This window comes from Cololabis saira, chromosome 22 (genome assembly GCF_033807715.1).
Source record: "Cololabis saira isolate AMF1-May2022 chromosome 22, fColSai1.1, whole genome shotgun sequence".
In the NCBI taxonomy this organism is placed as follows: Eukaryota; Metazoa; Chordata; class Actinopteri; order Beloniformes; family Belonidae; genus Cololabis; species Cololabis saira.
In genome coordinates, this window is record NC_084608.1 from 24,776,747 (window position 1) to 24,797,007 (window position 20,261).

At 41.2% G+C, this 20,261-nt stretch overlaps 1 protein-coding gene across 1 annotated transcript in view; it reads right to left on the reverse strand.

Moving 5' to 3' along the window:
• Positions 1-1,773: 1,773 nt before the first annotated feature.
• scrib (scribble planar cell polarity protein) overlaps positions 1,774-20,261 on the reverse strand; it is a 79,189-nt gene continuing 60,701 nt past the window's right edge. Inside the window, exons 33-47 of the mRNA XM_061713617.1 lie at positions 20,078-20,131; positions 18,684-18,806; positions 17,987-18,097; positions 17,587-17,637; positions 16,379-16,516; positions 15,929-16,088; positions 15,614-15,836; positions 15,441-15,530; positions 14,266-14,448; positions 13,504-13,656; positions 11,770-11,909; positions 10,591-10,628; positions 10,007-10,081; positions 6,625-6,676; positions 1,774-3,878 (exon numbers count right to left, since the gene is read on the reverse strand). Coding sequence (XP_061569601.1) covers positions 3,742-3,878; positions 6,625-6,676; positions 10,007-10,081; positions 10,591-10,628; positions 11,770-11,909; positions 13,504-13,656; positions 14,266-14,448; positions 15,441-15,530; positions 15,614-15,836; positions 15,929-16,088; positions 16,379-16,516; positions 17,587-17,637; positions 17,987-18,097; positions 18,684-18,806; positions 20,078-20,131 — 1,728 coding nt within the window. The 3' untranslated portion in view covers positions 1,774-3,741. The remainder of the gene's footprint in view (positions 3,879-6,624; positions 6,677-10,006; positions 10,082-10,590; positions 10,629-11,769; positions 11,910-13,503; positions 13,657-14,265; positions 14,449-15,440; positions 15,531-15,613; positions 15,837-15,928; positions 16,089-16,378; positions 16,517-17,586; positions 17,638-17,986; positions 18,098-18,683; positions 18,807-20,077; positions 20,132-20,261) is intronic.

Sequence of the window (20,261 nt, forward strand, 5' to 3'; positions counted from 1 at the left end):
AATAACTGCCTGCATTTATTTGAGTAGGAAGCAGTAGGAGATGACGTAAACTCACCTTTGCCAAACATACAACTTGAGGCAGAAAGACCAAAGTGCCAATGCAACTACGGTCAAGTTCAACTGTTCATATCCCTGAACTCAACAGAAATGAGCAGTTTTATACGCTGCTTAACTGTTGTATGAAATAAGTCTAAGTGAATAATTAATTCTCACTGAGCCTTTACGTCCCTAAGACATTAGATATCAGAGGAAACCCTGAAGATGTGGAGGTTGACAGCTTTGCAGTTTCACAATAATCATCCCAATATTCAACTTCACGGCCAGAAAGCTGTGGTAAAACTGCTAAATCTGTGTCAAATGTGTCCATACAACATGGTAAATGTATTTACTATTCATTATCTTTGAATAGTTAACTACTATATCAAATAGCTTTCCTAATTCTGTCAGTGGGATGTGTAAGTGATGTTTGGGTATTATTGCTACTCAACATTTACTGTCTTTACCACGGTGTCCTCCCTCCAAAACAGAAGCGTTTGAGGATTTCAAGGTGGGAAAAGGCAGCAAGATCAACCTCACCTTTAAGAGAACAAAGCTCCTCTGCTGCAATCTTCTTCCAAAGCTCGGAGGAGGTCCATACCTTCGAGAGAGAGATCGACTGCACCGCAGCCACCTCAGAACAAGTGGACGAGAGGAGGCCGAGGTATCCGACGCGTAGCAAATACTCGGGGGAGAAAAGAAAGTAATGGCAAATACTATCCTTCAAATGTAGGACACTGTCAGTCTTTTTACAGGAGAATTTTAAATATAGATGGATTTTATTGATCACACATTGGGAGATTCTGATTTCACAGCATCAAGGTTAAGGCACAACATGTAAAAAGTATATGAGAGGCAAAGAAGTGAATACAAGTTTATTTTTTGACATGAAACATACATTTTTGAAAGATTTTAGGTTCCTTTTTTATCTTCCTACATTAAAGTGTGATGGGGTAATTGATGCCGGTACAGATTGGCAGCAAGAACGATGCCGATGCAACAACTTGACCTAAGTGAGAAGTTAATGATGAATTTCTTTGCTTGGGGATCAAATATTTTGCTACCAGACTGTATGAATTGCAAATGGCAAACCTTTATTAATAGATCTTCCAAACTGTGACACTGACAAGATCCACACATGTTTATTTTTCTTTCTAGATGATGAGTATTTGGTGAAGGATGCTGGTTCAATCATGGTGACATGAAGGCAGAACTCAACCGTCAACATCTTGTGGAGCAGTGTAAGGTCCGTCTGCCGTCTTTCCTCTCAGTAAACCTTTTTATTAAATATATAAAAGCAAATACTGGAATAACTAAAGTTCAGCTGCATGCCTTAGTTTATGTTAAGACTTCAACCTTCAAAGGTTTTATTCCATGACATCTTGTTAAGATGGTACAAGATGAGGTTATTCCTGGCGACCCTGCTCCAGGACACTCATATGGGTTTAGTATCCTATCGTTACACTGACCACGTTTATCTTATAAAAACAACTTACAAATTAAAACCAGTGAGTTGAGTAATGCAATGGTTGTTTGCAGAGCGTTGGTATTCCAGCGCAGGCAGCAGGCTCCGACACCAGCGTCCCGATGTCCAAACAGTTGTTCAGTACTAAATGTCATGTAATTTATCTTTCAACGCTTTAATCAAACATCTCCATCCGACTTCACGTCATGCTTTTTTTTATATATTAGTATTTTCCATTGTAAGTTTAAGTAAAAAGGTTTGCATATCAATTAGACAAAAAATAAAATACGCAGTGAATCAGTTTCTTAAATGAAAAGTAAAATTTATTATTCCTGAACCACAAAATAGACTTCTTTGGTTGTACAAATTCACTAGTTACAGTCTTATATGAGCTATAACCCTTGACCCTAGGACTTCAGACCCCTTCCCTCCAGCCTATTCGCAAATAAAAGCCCCCAAAGAAGAGCTCAAGACGAAAGAATAAACACAGAAACTTGAAACACGGCATCAAAGTAGTAAAACTCATCTGGGGGGGGGGCACCTACCAAAAGTTCTTAAAAAAAAATAAAACAATGCAAATGTTAAACTGAATTTCAGTCAGTGAAAGCAATATGGAAATCTACAATTAGAACACCCTACATTAAATTAAAATGCTACGATGCTGTGATTCTGCATTAATACCCATCAGATACATAAACTGACAGTATGTCGAGCTGTAAGCTGAATGTGATCTACGTCTTGAGAGGGATTCCTAACCGGCTCGGCCTCTCGCGGCTCTCCCATCCACACACCCATATACATGCGCGGAGCATCCCAACACCAAGCACGTCCAAGCCCAGACGCTTCAGCAGTCCAGACACTTGCTTTGTCTAGGTCAAGACTGGCTCAGTTTCAATCCCAGAATTTCTTTTCTTTTCAGTATTTGTACATTATTCACACAAAAATAAGTGATTTTCAGTGGCATCAGATTTAAATTAACCATAGACAGAAAAATAGAAACCTGCTACCTTCACATCACTGTGGCATAGCTCCTGATACTGCGACGACAAACATGAATGATTCACATTGATCAATGAAAAAGAAAACAACCCTCAACAGAGCAGGATAAGTACCATTAATAAATGATGCTAAAAAGCTCCCAAAAAAAAGAATCAGCTGTTGAGATATGTACGTGCTCAGTGCTGCCGCCTATAGCCATGCTCTCTGCAGGGGAATGTAACGCAGGTCAGAAATCTGGACAGAGGCTCTTTTAAAGTCTGCCAAGACGAGAAAAACCAGCATTTTGATACAACGCATTAATGGCAGAAGAAACCACCGTGCAACAGCGGGGCTTCGACTGAACAGCCACAATTCTTGCCTGTCGAGTAACTTCTACAGAAAGATTAAAGTAGATACTGATATGCATATGACCTGTTAAAACCTTTGACTCATAATTGTAAAACTGACATTGAGTTGTAGTAGCGGATGGGCTAAAACTGTCAAATAAAAGGCCTTTTAATTTGAGTAAAATAGTAAAAACAATAAATTAAGATATAGGTTGTCAAAAAGCTGATCATTGGCAGTGCAAAAATGATATGTACTTTGTTTAAAAAAAACAACAAAAGCTGTCCACAACTTGTGACTATGAAGGTAGCAAGCTGTTCCCTCCTCAACTAATATTTACAATCCTCTCTTCCCAAGTCTCAAGAAATCAGATACTTTATAGTCTAATTAGTGAAAGCCTCATGATATAATTCAAGCAGTTAGTATAGCTGTGACCCATTTCTTTTCTTGTCCAGTACATTTATATATATATATAGTTTTTTTTCTTTTCTTTTTTTTTTTGAACAGCGAGATCACGGATGGTCCAAAAATAAAAACAAGCTAAAAAATGTAATCACCCTCAAGTTAAAATCAGACTATCTGGCAAACTGAAGGTCGAGGCGTGGGGGCAAAATGAACGGTGTGTACTTAGCAGTCAAAGCTAACAGCTAACTACAGTAGCTCTTTGTTGCCCTTTAGGGACTGATGAGCAGCTTGCCAACACACCCAGACTGTAAAGGCAAGACTGGCACGCAGGATATGAGTGTATCAGCTTCTTAGTCTTAGCAGTGGTTTTATTCATATATATGTATATTATATATGAATAAAAGCTTCACTCTGACACTGCAACATGTAGTGAATGTGCACCTCTTGTGGGCTCCACATTGTAAATGTGTGTGTTCGCATTATGGTTTTGGTTTCTTCCAGCCAGTGAGGTGTTATGTGGGCACAGCGGTCTCCAGGCTGCGCCGGCCCTGCCTCAGTTTGCGCTTGTTACTGTACAAGGCCATCTCCTCCAGGGCAGAGGTGGCAGGTAGCGGGATGGAGATCTCCACTTCAGGGCTTTCGGTGTGCCCTAAAAAAGACAACATGAAAGCAGACAGACAGCAAGTGACTAATGGCATCTGAGCTGCTACGGTTTATTTTCTCAACAGTTTTTTAGCAGCGAAGAGCAAAGAGGCCAAGGACAGAAAAATGCTGTGCAGGGTTTGATGCAAATGGACGGCTTCCTTAAACCTGCAAGAGATGCCCCACACTCAGAACATTAGCGGGAAACCAACGGGAGCAAAAGCGGTGAGCAAAAAACTGAAGCGCCAAGTGAAAGCTCTCCTGCAACCTTGTTGTTAGTAAGTAGTAGTAAAGTTTAAATTCTAAGATCCAGGTAGAAATCTCTTTTTTCTTTTTCACTCAATGCATTTCCATGCACTTTAATAATGAGAGCTATGCTTCCTGAATATAAGACATTTTTGATTGGATGTCTGTGTATGAGGACTTGGAGGGAAAAGGTGCAGTGTACGTTAAACACGTAGCTCTTTGTAATTCAAATTGAAGTAACATCTTTGTATCTAATAATATATTTACTGACAGCAACATGGTCAGGCAGTTGTTCAGAACCAGGAACCAAACCCTTGCCTGTAGGGCTGGGCGATATATCGAGATTTTAATATATATCGATATATTTTCAAACGCGATATGGTACGAGACAATATCGTTTATCGATAAAAAAAAAAAAATTATGATTTTGATATAGCTTATTTTGTGACAAATTGACTTGAATTTTTTATTTGAGATTTGCACAAATGTTTTGTTATTTGCACAACTGTCAACCTCAGTGGAAAAGTCTGCCTGTTACTGTCTAGATTGTATTAATTGCATTGTATTTTAATTTAATTGTTATGCAGGAAAGGGATATTTGTTTTATTTTATTCAAGAAGCATTTTTATTCTGTATATGCAGGCAGTTTATTTTTATACATTTTGATATTGTGCAGACCTCTGTTAATAAAGGTACTTGTTTGACATTTGGCACGACATTGTATTAAAACTGATTGTTTTTTTAAAGGTTTGCCTCAGAAAAAATGAAGCTAACAGAGATGCTATGCTATAATGCTTTGGGGGAAACCCCAATTATGGCACAGAAAAAATATCGATATATATCGAATATCGCCATTCAGCTAGAAAATATCGAGATATGACTTTTGGTCCATATCGCCTAGGAATACTGTATTTTGCAGACCATTAGGTGCACAGCATTATAAGGCACAATATCAATGAACGGGTCTATTTTCATACATAAGGTGCACCGGGTTATAAGACTCAGGGCGAAACAAAACAGTTGGGTAAGTCGACCTTAATCAACTCATTCACAATAACACAGAATATAGTTCAGTTGTAACTAATACAGAACAATACTCTCGCATTTTAAATCATTCGTCTTCCACAAATAAAAAGTGGAGGTAAGCGTCGCACTGCCTTATTATCTCTGATTGGTTTACCGTTGCCAGTGATAGCAGACACCTGAAGTTAGTGTGAGGTTGGAACAACATTGTAGTCCAACATTCGATTATAACTGGATTATACTATAGTTTGAAAATTGGGTTTACTAAAAACCTAACGTTTGCGTGACGTGTAATTATATAGTAAGGTAACGTTGACCTGATGTTGGATGATGACTGCTTGCATGAGCTACATAATTACTGTATTTTCCGCACTATAAGGCGCACCCAAAAGCCTTTAATTTTCTCAAAAACCGGCAGTGCCCCTTATATATGATCATTACGGTAATTTCTGTTACTGTAGTCAGGGGGATTGTGGGTAATGTAGTTGGTGTTGCCAAAGTAATGGCGCTAAAAACGTCAGGAATCGTCAGACGTTCAAGACAACAGCAGCGACGCTGACTGGCATAATGGTGACTTTGACGAGACAGAGCAATCTGGTTTTTATTTTGTTAATAAAGTTTGGCATACGGTACTTTTCTTCTTGGTTTTTTTGCATTTGCTGTAGGATTTTGTAGCATTTCCTGTAGCGCAGCTCCATCAGGTAGATGCGTAACTCAACCCCAGCCACTATAGTACGGTATTTTACCATATATTTAGTGCGCCTTATATATGGAAAAAGTTTTTAAATATGTCATTCATTGAAGGTGCGCCTTATAATGTGGAAAATACGGTAGTTATCTGACGGTGCAACCCGTGATCAACCAAGGATCAACTTTAATACATCTTCCCGGTGTCAGCTGATGGTCCGACAATTAATCGAGCAGAGAGGGTTTGTCGTTTGTTAAAGTCGCACTAAAACATTTAGACAGATATTTGAGCGTGGTGTTCAGATAAAACTGGTTCAAGGTCATTAAGCAGGACAAGAATTCATACATAAGATGCCCTGGATAATAGGGGCGCTCTGATAATCTTTGTGAAAAATTAAGGAACTTAAGTGCGCCTTATAGTGCGGAAAATATGGAAGCCTGTATCCTTGAGTTTGGCAACACCATCCTTGGTTGCTCGGTAACTAGTGGGCAGCAAACAGAGAAGCACACCCATTTTAACCAGAATCCACAGTGATGCCACACAACTAGCAGATTAGAGTGTCAAAGTACAGAAGGACAAACTTTCTGCGACGCGCCCGGTCCCCCCCCACACACACACACACACACAAAAACAAACACATGCACACAGGATCCTACCAATAGGAGCTGCTTATTCCTGGAAGTCACCTGAATTAAAAGTAATAAAAGAGGTTGTCCACACACTTTTCTCAACCATCCCTTTAGAAGCATATTATGGCACATTTTAAAATCGGACTGAAAAAATCAGCAGCACATACCTGGGTTGCTCGAGCCATCGATGTACTGTAAATCTTCAGTTGTATCAGGGGACTGGAGAGGGGGGAAAGAAGGAAAGAGGTGGTGAAAAACGGCATCAGGGACATTCTAGTTGCCTTTATCCCGTGGGAAGCCTCCATCGGGTGAGAAGGCCGGCAGGCGTGTGAGAGCTGCAGGTTGAATAATCATTCCCCTGGGAGATTTGGTCACGTTAAAGGAAAGGTTTGGTTTGGTTGTTAAGGATGATTACGTTCCCCAAAATGCCCCCAGAGCAACAACAGCAGACCCAGAACCACGTTCAGGTTTCGTTCATCATAAGTGCACTGCAGATATGATTTATCTGTGCAAGTGTTTACATTTTCTCCAAACGCGAGTTGCATTGTAGTTAAACTCAAAAAGACATTTTGTGCTGAATTTAGTAGCCGTGGCTGATGCTGCTTCAGCATTAGCTGAATTTTGGACTCACTTTAACAGTATCGACTCCAGATTGTGTCCCCTACACACATTTGATACGCCTTTTCCACCAAACCGGTTCCAGAGCTGGTTCTGGGCCAGTGCTGGTGCTGGTTCACAACTCGTTCAACTAGGGAACCAGCTGAGAACTGGTTTGCTTTTTCATAGCTCGGGTGCTAAAGGGAGTCACTTCATTACTTAAAATTTTTTTTTTTTTTGAGCCACTTCATTACGTCGCTGTGTTTTGCATTAGCGCGAAAATTGAAGCAACAACGTATTTGCTCTAATACGGACTTGGTCTGCGTAGCAGCCTCCGTGGACCGTATTGCTAAAAGACAGGTTGTCTCCTCCACATACCACTGCTGCTTTGATGGATCCATATTCATTCATCGCTTATTTGAAAATACTGCCGTCTCCCAGTCTTGCTTTTGTCGTTCGTCTTAATAACTCCGCCCCCTCTGCTTACGTAAGCGGTTCTTTCCTCTAGACCAGCAAATGGCACTTTTCCACTAGTACCTACTCAGCTCGAATCGCCTCGGTTTGGTTCTTTCCCACTAGGGGACTAACGTGCCGAGTAGATACTTTTCTGTAACTATTCTGCCGAGGTTCTAAGCGGCTGGGTCAGGCTCTGAGGTCATCACACTACAGGCCACCGATTGGTCGGGGGGTTGGAGTCAGACGTCTGAGTCAGGATGTGACATCAGAGAAAGAGCAACTCTGACGGCTTCTTGTTCATTTTATTCGACAGGCAACGGCAGCGCAGAAGTCTGTTTGGTGATCCAACTCTGAGGTGCAGATGTTCATAAACCTGGGGGCTGAGGAGAGAATTAAAAAGGGATCTAGACGAGCGATAAGGAACGACCAGATCTACCAGGAGCTCTGTCTCTTCATAGCTGCTCGCGGCTACCAACGGACTTTTCAGCAGCGCCAAGACAAACAAACAAAAAAAAAGCATTAAAGCCTTGCCACTTTAAGCTTCTTTCACTCTCATTTTTTAACTTTGTATTGAACACAAGTCACAGACCCAGCAGCACATCTATCATCTCCTCCAGGTTCTACGTCTTTAGTGTTGTTGTCTTCTTGTTTAGATCACACAATCAAATACATCACAGCAGCTTCACTCCAACCTCCTACTTCTGATCTGGGTATTGAAAAGAAACGAGGGCAGTCGAGTCGAGTCGAGTCGAGTCGGGCTGAGTAGGTACTAGTGAAAAAGCACCAAAAGAGTTGGTGCTGCCTTGGAACTGTTTTTTCTGGCCTAGAGCCAGTTCTTTGTCAGTGGAAACGGAAAGCCCAGTTCCAAACTCAGCACTGGCCCAGAACCAGAACCGGTTTGGTGGAAAAGGGGTGAGAGGCACTTGAAAGGAACCACTTCATAGTCACCATTAACCTGTTAATATACTGTAATATACAGATACATATACTTGTTACAGATAAGTTTGAAAGAAGGAAACCCTGGTAACACTAGTTTTTTGCAGGAACATTAACACACGAACATAAAAGCGACAATCGAGTTACAACCACCAAGGCGAGGCCACAAACCACCATGCAACAAGATATCCCACACTGAGCTGACACTGTAACCCGCGGCAGAAAGACGACCCGAAGCACAGGGGAACAAGCGCCGCTCACTGCAGCTCCATCCCGGCTCTGGGATCTCAAAAGCCGGGGCTTTAAAGGCAGTTTGATGGAAGATGAGTTATTCCTCGGCCTGATGTGCAACCCATGCGTGGAACAAGGCAGCGGATGTAAGTGAACGTGAGAAGGAATGAAATGCTGAGTTTGTGGCCATTTCCCCCCCCAGAACCAATTCTGGTTAGTAGAATCAAAAACTGGCCTGCATTTCTGCAGCAGCTAAGTGTTATCATCTCCGACTGATTAGTTAGCCAACAGGAAAAAATAGGGTGTGAGTGGTTACTTATAGAGATGCCCCTTGTATATTTGTGAGTGGTGGTGGGAAGGTCCGTGTACTTCGCGGCCATCCGTTTTTTTTTTTTAAATGACAAAATAAAAATAGAGAAATATTCCAAAATAATCTGTTTCCCATCTTTTGTTTTGATAATAAAAAACGGATCGTTATCCATTATCCGATTTCATGGATGTGTTTGAAAATCGAAATTGGGAATTAAAACAGCGAGTGGAAAACTATTTTCTCTATTTCCTATTCGTTTCCAACGGGGGGGCAGTATGTTAGAGTTCAGTACATGTTATTGATTGGACGCTGCAGCTGAACTGACTGTCACAACATCACTGCAGTTTCATTACGGAGTGAAGACAGATTACAGATTAAACTCATGTTTCACTCCCAGGTTTCATATTTGATTTATTTTCTGTTTCAACATTAAAAAAATCTAAAACTGTTAATTTTCAATCTTATCAACAAAAGAACCAGAAACAACTTTCTTCATTTATTACTGCGCATGTGCAATCCCCCCATTTGTCCAATCCTTGTTTTCAGTATCCTTGGAAACGAATAGGAAATAGAGAAAAGAGTTTTCCACTCGCTGTTTTAATTCCCAATTTCGATTTTCAAACACATCAATGAAATCGGATAACGAATAATGATCCGTTTTCCGTTTTTTATTATCAAAACAAAAGATGGGAAACGGATTATTTTGGATTATTTCTCTTTTTATTTTAGTCATTTCAAAACAAAAAACGGATGGAGCGAAGTACACGGACCTGGGAGGCAGCGAGATGGAGGTTGTGGTTATTTAGAGTAAAAATGTCCCTTCATTGCACAAGCGTGAGTTAGTGAGCCACACCACTAACGGGGAGGAGCAGGACCGCTGGATCACCGATCCACAGCCCAGAGTGCAGTCACACCGATGCCTCGTGATTAACAGAGACTAGAGGGGGAGGCAGCGGGGGAAGCAACGGGGGAGGGAGGGAGGGAGCTGGCGGCCCCCGAGCTCAGCATGCAGCCAATACCTGGATGTCGTATACGGGTTTGGAAGAAGGAATGGCAGCAAACTGTCGGTAGTCAAACTTCTTTGATGACAGGGACTAGAAGGATAGCAAACAGGAATGAGCAGAGGCCCGAGTAGAGGGGGAGGTCAAACGGAGAATAGAGTGTGAAGGGGATAAGTATGGAGTGGAGGAGGAGGTGGTGGAAGAGGAGTATATCCAGAGGAAGAAGGGATGAGAATATGGAAAAGGTAAATTTGTGAGCAGAGAGGCAAATGGGTGATTTCTTTAACAGCTAGCTGTGGCACATGGTGGAGAGCAACGTGTCGTCAGCTTTAGTTGGTTATAGAGGCGAGTAGCAAGGTGGTGGATTCATCTCAGTGGCTTCTAAAAGAGGATATACTTTTACCAATTTCTACACAACCCTAGTTTGGTTTCTCCCGAATTAAAACTGCTAAATCAGTTTCCTTATTTTTCTTCTCCAAACATTTAATGATTCAAGCTCTCCAAGTGTAAAAGGAGTGTAACTAACAGACGGTGACCCTGAAAGGCTGGTTTAAAAAAAAAAGAGAAAAAAAAAAAAAGCTGGATAAAGGTTCAATACTTACCAGCCGACCCGGGGAGGTCAATCCTCGAGGACTGAGCTCTGACGGGGGGGAAAAAATAGTTCAGCAAAGCAAAAGGATATTTAGGCATTTCTTATTTATACCAACTAAAAGAATAAGATCCAGCATATTAATTATTGATATTTTTCAAGGGTGTTTTTTTTCCCTCTAGACCAGGGGTGTCAAACTCATTTTGCTTGGCGGGCCAGATTTGACCAATTTTTTTTCTCGCGGGCCGCACGCTCAAAATAACAAAAACGGTGCGAACATTTTTTTTTCTAATTCTTTTTTTTTTTACTATTGTTATCTAATCCAATATCAGTTTAGATCATTTTAAAGGAAATATGCACTCTGTTTACACTGTAAATATGTAAAATATATTTCTTCAGGATCTTTTCTTGAAATTTCTTTTTTTTTTTCAAATTATGTAAGATACTTTTAATATCATTTTACAAAGATAAACAGAAACAAGTATGTTTTTTTTTATTTCGCTTTTTTATAGTAAATTTAATTAAAAGCTAAATCTTTCTTATTACATCCGAGAGTGTTTCTTTGTGGTTTAGAGATTTTTCCAGTACAATTAAGTGTATTTATTTTTAAAAATTGGCGCGGATATTTACGCCAGTGTGCCGAAAAAGTCAGCACTTCTCGTTTAACTGTTTTACTTTGTCACTATCCTCGTATTCAAAACTGAAATTCTCCGAATAAATATCTTCTATCATCTTTTTTAGCAGTGATATTTTTCCTGCAAAAATATATAATAGTAGTCAGTTAATAAAAATAAACAACAGTCTACAAAGAAATAAAATCAGCAAATGCATTCTAGAAAACTAAAAAAATGTTGAAAACTGCTCTATTTGTGGAATAACAATGGATTTGTAGAAGAAATATATTATCGGATATGCTGCGATTCATGGCAATTATTTATGTCTTCCTTTTTAGTAAATTAACATTTAGTTTTTTTGCGTTGGAAACTCTCGGGCCGCATGCGGCCCGCGGGCCGCACATTTGACACCCCTGCTCTAGACAGAATAATTGAAGATGACTGTTAAAGACAAACCTAGTTGAGGTCTGAGTCCCGTATTTAATTGATAATTTCTCTCATCTCACCCCAGAAATCATGCTACACACTTCCTAAAAACTTGTTTTAACCAGACAGCAACATAAACGCCAGCGTCTCACCTTCCATAGGGGTGGGAGAAGGTGTGGGAGCTGGCGAGGGCGACTCCGTCAGCTGATCCAGCGTCCCGCGCTTCTTCCCGTCTCGAGACTTGGCAATGACCATCTGAGCCTTCAGTGCATCTTGTTCCAGGGACTTCATCCTACGCAGGAACCAGAAAAGACGTCGTCAGGAACTTCAGAACGTTTGAAAGTGATGGAATAACAAAAGCAGAGGCACACACCGCCATGAGTGGGTGTCGGCCAGTCACTACTATTATTGGGTGTTCCTTGTCCTGGTTTGCTGAGACAAACGCTTTCATTTGATTGCGAGATTAAAAAGTAAAGGGGTGGGGGGGCGCATTCCAGGAAAAGGACGACCTACAGCCAGTAGGTTTACCCTAAATTCACAGATAGCTAGCAAATGTACTGCGGCCACGTGTTAGTAAAAGTAAGAGGATGAAAGACCAACAAAGCACAAATTAAAGTGTAAGGACAAGACGGAACAATTAGGAGGAGTTTACAGAGCAACTAAAGGTAGAAAAAGCAAAGACGTGCAGAAGCGGGACAGCACTAGAAAGGTGGTGGAAGCACTGTCAGGGTTGCTGCGAGTGCTTGCTTGGACCTTTCCGGACTCGGCTTCTAGTAGGGGTGTAACGATACACTAATCTCACGATACACGATATTGAGGTCACGATAACGATACGATACTATAGCAGTATTTTTTTAACAACCTCGAATGAGGAACGAAGACACAAAATACAAAACAATACTGTGCATTTGCCCTATTGTTACAGTTTGTAATGCTTTATAACTGTTTAAGTTTTAAAGAGAAAGCCAGGCCAACCATTTTCCACAAACTGAACTAAAAGTAAATGTCAGGTTTGCATTATGATCTTCAGTTTCATACAAGTACAAATATTTTGCCACAAACGGAATAGTTTCTCTCATGTATGATTTGACTTTTCTTTTCCAGAAATGTAACAACTAAAATTAAATAAATAAATAAATAAAAGTAAATAAATACATACAGTTTTACATCATCAAAAAGATTGATTCATGCTCACCTTATAAGTGTAAGAGGAGATTTATTTTTAAGAAGGTTATTTTGGTAATTCAGGGTTCATTATTTTATAAATATATTCTTTATATTCTGATGTAAATCAGGGACTATAATGACACTAGTCAGTTTATCTGTAGTGATTAGTATGTTTTAGAATGGGGGGAGTGATACGCCACAGTACGGCACTAGCTGCTGTGTTGATGTTCTAAAATCCTACGCTGTTGAGGGACATTAAAGTACACTCGAACTCAGCAGAAGTTGCTCGCGTGTTTATCCTACTCACGACCCCAAAAAGGTTTAATTTAATAAGGTAAGGCTTAACTCTACACCAGACTTACATAAGTAAAAGTTCGGAGCCCAAACCTTTGCAAGAGTCCCGTGATCGGGACCGCAAAACGGTACTAGTTTCTTCTGAGCGGAGTAAGATTTTGGTCCGCAGGTCGAGGCGCGGTCGTCACGCGTGGTGGGATGCGCGTTACTAGTCAACACAATAGATTAATATTAATAACCCAATATCGCGATACAGTTTGTCACCTCCATGACACGTATTGTGACGTTTTTGTATCGCGAAATTTCGTGGCACGATATATTGTTACACCCCTAGCCTCTAGCAAAATACCCTAACAGCAAAGCAGCGCAGCACACGCCCACAATGCCGTGCGTCTGGCCCTGGTGGCTGGGGCCAATGAGCAGACCTGAGCTGGGAGGCTGCGGAGGAGGAGGTACAGGAGGAAGTGGGGGGCTGGGGGGAAGCGGCCGCGCCCTGAGAGGCCCTCACTCGGGCCTGGTACAGCCTCTTTGCCAGGTCCTGCTCATACTGTCTAACATCCTCCTCTAGGCCACACGGCCTGCAACCCCACGGAGCCACGGGGAGAGGATGGGAGAGGAAGAAGCGTGAAAAGTACACCAGGACCAAGGAGGGATTCAGAGAAGAGTAAGACATACACAGGAAAATAGAGGAAAACCAAAGGTGGGAAGATAATTTGGAGAACCATAAATAATAAAGAGAAGTTTTAGACATGACAAGTGAGAAAGACCGAACACACAAACCTGTACTCGGGTTGTCTGCAAAAACAGAAGCTGACCAACGTTGATGTTTAGGTTATAATAATACTAATACAAACCAAAATAATTGGTCGAGGAGAATCTTCTGTATCTTTTCATTTCCAGCTTTTTTTAAAGTTTCTATTTAAATTTACTGCTGGGAGATGTTTAGTTTGTTAATACACACACTGTATTGATTTTTCTATTAAGTTACTCCAGCTTTAGATTCTTCCAGCACTGGCAACGTGACATTTAAGTTAAATACTGCTCATATTCCCACTTGCTCAACAAGAAGACATTAAATTACAGCTTTTTTTGCTCATCTGTTCAGGAAACGATGTGGGAAAGAATTCCAAAAAGGCCCAGTTCTGTGTTTCATCTTGCGTACAAGCATGTGGTATTACTGTATTTACCGTGCTGCCCTCCACATGGCCCTCTTCTCTGCTTCCAGAGCCCGTTTCTCCGCAGGAGACAGGTCCTTGTCGGGGGACAGAGCAAGCTCAGGGCTCTGCATGCGAAGCCTTTCTTGATGCCTGCGCTCTGCTTTGGCTGTGCGGATGGGAGCTGCCGTCTCTCCGGGGTACGCTGGGATCAGACTGACAAAACCCACCGGGCGGAGTGAGAAATAACGCTCTTAACAGCATGCACGTTAGGGCTGGGCGATATGGACCAAAAGTCATATCTCGATATTTTCTAGCTAAATGGCGATACTCGATATTTTTTCTGTGACATAATTGGGGTTTCCCCCAAAGCATTATAGCATAGCATCTCTGTTAGCTTCATTTTTTCTGAGGCAAACCCTTAAAAAAACAGTCAGTTTTAATACAAAGCCTCGTGCCAAATGTCACACAGGTTCCTTTATTAACAGAGGTCTGCACAATATCAAAATGTATAAAACAAATGAAATAAAAATAAACTGCCTGCATATATAGAATAAAAATGCTTCTTGAATAAAATAAAACAAATATCCCTTTCCTGCATAACAATTAAATTAAAATACACTGTGCAATTAATACAATGTTCTTTTATGCTTTTCTTTTAGAAGTTCTGTGAAATGAAGAAATGGTAAAAACAGAACATTAGAAGGGGTAGGACTAGAAAAGTTTTTTGAAACTTCATCCTACACCCTTTCAAACAGGAAATATTTATTTAAATATAGATTTGTCTCTTTAATTTGCTTTGTTTTTCTTGTTTTTTTTTTGTTTTTTTTTTCGGTATATACATTTTATGTATTCTGATTTTTTTTTTTTTGTTTTTGTTTTAACGTGTTTGAATAAATAATTAAACAAAAACGAAACGAAACTAAACAATCGAGACAGTAACAGGCAGACTTTTCCACTGAGGTTGACAGTTGTGCAAATAACAACACATTTGTGCAAATCTCAAATAAAACATTCAAGTCAATTTGTCACAAAATAAGCTAACAAAATCATTAAAAAAAAGCTATATCGATATAAACGATATTGTCTCGTACCATATCGCGTTTGAAAATATATCGATATATATTAAAATCTCGATATATCGCCCAGCCCTAATGCACGTTAGACATTTTTATAGATTTCATCCTATAAATTGTAATTATAATCACCCAGTCATTGAGTTGGGCCTCTGCTCCAGCCTGAAACTGTCTTCCAGTGAATTTCTTTGTGAATCTCCCTTACCATCGACGGATGACGGCCTACACACAGCCACAAGTTGTCAATGTGAATAAGGAATTGAGAAAAAAAAAAGTTTAAAATAATAATAATCCCGGTTTCTCACCCTGAGCTGCCGCAGTAGCTGGGTGGTGTGACGTTGTAGCTCGGGGGGGTGGGACAGTGCTGGGATGGAGAGGAAACCGGCTCGACCTTGTACTCCACTCCATCCAACAAGACCTTGCCTGTAGCCTTCATGTGTGCAACCTGCTTTGCCAGGTCCTCCTCCTCCTCATCCTCGTCCTCTTCATCCAACAAGTACTCCCGCGCCCGCTGCTCAAACTTCCTCTCTGAGGAGACACACATTTCTCCGTCAGCTTCGTCGGGTTGTGTTTAGTTGCTGGACAAGAACAGTTGCTGGATAAGAAGCAGGAAAACAAACCTTCCTCTTCCCTCATCTTCTTGAGGTCATCCTCTCCAACCAGGGACACCCGAGGTTTGGGTTTCTCCGGTGTCTGCTGCTTCATGTCGATCTCAAAGTACTTCTGCCTGTCCCTAAAGGAGCGCTGCTCTGGGCTGTCCCGGCCCACAGGAGATGGACTCTGGAACGACAGTCAAGGACAGACGATCAAACGATAGGAAGAATCATAAAAGTAGCATTCTCGCAGAGCCATGTGAAGCCGGAGACAGCAGACGACAGAAGAGTAAGACCAAGAAGACCCAAATTAGCCTTTTGATTAGAACCCGGCACCACTTTGCTGATTTCAAACGAACCGACTGGCGATGCCAGTACTGACTGAAGCAGCATTTACGTGTCCTCATTTCTGGGAGCAGAGACACCATCACCAGTCAAGCAGAGCTGCTTTAGCTCCGGCGGAGGAGGGAGGGATACCTGCAGGTCCTGGGAACGCCTGGGGAGGCGAGGCACCGCCGCCAGGCTCATATACTCCTGGCGGTCAGAAGAGAGGGAGACCCCAGCTCCCTCCTGACCATCTATGTCATCGTCAAACACCTCGTTGTCCGACTCAGGCTGAAAAGGCCACATAAGTCATCACCAGACTATAAGCACAGCACACAGCCGGAACCTGTATCGATTTCCTGGTTCCTGATGCTCTTAGTACATTAATGAAACTATTAATGATCAGGACATCCCTCTGCCCTTTTCAATGATGTAATCAAATAAAATTAAATAAATTCCTTTGACTGTACTGTGGCCTGGTTGGACAATGATTTACCGTATTTTCTGGACTATAAGCCGCACCTGCATATAAGCTGAACCCGCTCTATTTTTTAAAAAACAATTAAAAAAAGATACAAGCCGCACCTGCGCTATTTAAAAAAAAAAAAAAGATATGCAAGCCACAGATATTTATGTTGTTAGATTAGATATTTACTACATGTTTAGAAGGATTTTGAACTGTAAATGATGTACATGTATGTAACTAAATAGATCATTTCCTAACAGTGTCTTTTAACACGGCAGCAACTTTGCTGATTAAAACAGACAATTTATTTTCTTGTTTTTCTTTACTTGTGATATTAACTAAGTAATTGTGCAGACCATCTGTTATTATTGTTCAATTTTGTTTTGAGGGAGGGGCAGGTACAATATTTTCTTCTTCCTGCTCCTTTCTGGTTATGGAATATGCTTTTGATTGTGTTGTCATTTTACTTGTTTCTTTTCTTTGCATATTTCCATGATCGGAATAAATAAAAATGAAATGAAAACGGGACAGAACCAAGAGAAAATAACTGGTATTTATTTATCCATTTATCTGTTTGAAATCTGCTTCTACCTACTTCTATCTGCTAAAGAAGAAGTAGCGTATTCTTCTTTGCATTTATTTTGTCTTAGTTTTGATTCTAATTCCGGTTAGAGCGCCCCGAGCGGTGGAAGAAAAATCCACAGAATAGCCGCAACTTTGTATAAGCCGCATGGTTCAAAACCTGAATCATGAAAAAAATAGCGGCTTATAGTCCAGAAAATATGGTAATTCCTTTCATCCTGTACAGGCGTCATCTGGGAATTTAATTCATGGCCACAAAAACAGACATCACTGCAAACCAGTATATTCTACACGTGCCGATATGTTTGATTACCTCCTGAGAATGTGGTGTTGTGTGGTAATTGTTCCTCACACCATACAGATCCTGTTGGCAGAGCAGGACACGGTGGTTAGTGACGTGAGGGAGTTTCCACAGAGACGGAGGTACAAGGCAAGCAGACCGATTAGCAGCTGGGATGTAATAAATACAACTATGGGACTGAACATTAGTGCACGAGCCACACGAATGGATCAAGAGGCAACATCAGAATGTGGATGATGGCTGTGGAGCACAAAAAAAACAACAATGAACGCATTCCACATGTCACGGCACATCACAGCCCCCCCCTGGACAAGATGCAGGTTTCATCGGGGACAGCCTGCCTCAGTCAGACAGGGACAGGGTGAGACCAACCAGTCAGCACAGCATGCTCATGTCCGGGACCACGGCCTACCTGCGGCGGCTCCAGCACTGCAAGTGAGCGAGGCACGGCGGCAAACGCCTTGTATGCCTGCTTGACATTCATTGGGAACTCGTCGGGCGAGGTGGGGGAGGGGGCACGAGGCTGCAGGGGTGAGGATAGGAGTCATGGAGGGCAGGGGAGTGGTCCACGTGTGGTAGGAAGAAGAGGTGGAGAGGACAGACACAGACATGGAGGAGCGGGTAGACAATGGAAAAAAAAAAAAAAACCCGGCAAAGTTGAAGACGATTGTGGAGGAACAGGTGAGCTGTATGGCGGCTGGTTTCGTGTTAAAAAAAAAAAAAAGGACACTGACCAGAGAAAGACAGACGGAGTGCTCGGACAGGTGTGGCAGATTTCTCTGTCTGTGCATCTTTGTAAAACATTCAGGCCAAGCGTGAAATGAAATCATAGCTCCTTCGTTGCAATCTAACTGTGCTGCCAGCTTCAAGAACAAATGCACGAGCATTTCACAAAGCTGAAATCTGCAGCAGGAACCCGGAGTTCAATTAAACTTTGCAAGTGTAGTTTCAAACACCTTTTTTTTTTCTCCTCAATGACAAAAATGTTTTGTATGCCATAAATATCTGTGACTGCTGCACAGCCACTTCCTTATCTTGGGGCTGTGCAGCGTCAGCGGGCAGCGCTACACTGTTAGAAACCAGCCCTACGTGGTGGTGAGGGTTCTTACAGAGGTCGGGGTATTGAAGGGGGAGGGACCATGCTGGAAGGGGTTGGGACTGTGGCCCTCCGGCGTCGCAGGAGACGTGCCGGGCCGCGCACGGCCCACCGGCTGGATGGCACCAGGTCGCGTCTAGAAAGAAAAACAAGACCATATATTTCTTTAATCAAACCCCAGAGATGCCAAATGTTATGGTGAATGACAACTCAAAATGAAGAGTTAATGGCTGAAATGCACCTAAGAATAACTATTATCAAAACTTTATATTGAATGAAATATAAAGTAATTCAACTTTCCAGAGGATAGTCTTATACAGGACTGTCTCAGAAAATTAGAATATTGTGATAAAGTTCTTTATTTTCTGTAATGCAATTAAAAAAAAAAAAAATGTCATACATTCTGGATTCATTACAAATCAACTGAAATATTGCAAGCCTTTTATTATTTTAATATTGCTGATTATGGCTTACAGTTTAAGATCAGGTCAAGGTCAATATTCTAATGTTTTGAGATAGGATATTTGAGTTTTCTTAAGCTGTAAACCATGATCAGCAATATTAAAATAATAAAAGGCTTGCAATATTTCAGTTGATTTGTAATGAATCCAGAATGTATGACATTTTTGCATTACAGAAAATAAAGGACTTTATCACAATATTCTAATTTTCTGAGACAGTCCTGTATGATACAGACGTGATAAAGCTTCCCTACACTGGATGCTTAAAGTGGCCATATCATGCTAATGTCCAGCCATTTTATTATGATCTTTGGTACCTCTAGAGGAGGTCTGCCCCCCGAATAACCTAGTTATTATTAGTAAGAGTTATTTCAGGCATTTACAAGGTGAGTGAGTGCAAGAAAAGGAGAGGATTCTGCCAGAGGCAGACCTCAGTTCACATTAGCTCAGTTAAGTATCTTCAGTGTCCTCCGGTCAAATTCCTGTAGGAACATGCACCAGGATGGAGGCCGTGAACTTGTAATGAAATTCTGCTCCATCTAACGCAAGAGCAGACAGCCAGTGACCTTTCAACCCCGGCACAGCCTGACAGTTCTGTAGGTAGGCCCTGCTATAGCAAATGTTACATGTTTTGAGTTTTGCGTTATGATTATTCCTCATTATCACATTTTAGACGAGTCAGGAAACACTGAAAAATAATATATGTCCCATTTAAAAAACATTGTAGCTGTTAAAAGCTATTTGTAGTTACATTAGCGCATCTGTCTGGTGATGCAGTTAACACAAAACTGTACAGACTTGCATTGATTGAAAATGGAAGAAAAAAATGCTATATCAGGTCTAGAGGAGATCATAATAAAATAAACGGTTTGCCATCCAGTTTACAAAACACGTCTCATCTAGAGTAAAATTCTGTTCTTCATCTATTTCTGAGCTGCAGACTCACTGATGATGAGTTGATGTCCTTGGCAGTGGGGGTGGAGGTGTAATGAACGTTTGCCTGCGAAGAAAATTAAAATCTATGAACATGAGATCAAAATGTATGAGTCGGCAGAATCTCCTTCAATTTCAACCAATGGCGCATTCAGTCGTTAAATCTGAACTCTTTAGGAGGATGCCGGGCCACGTGA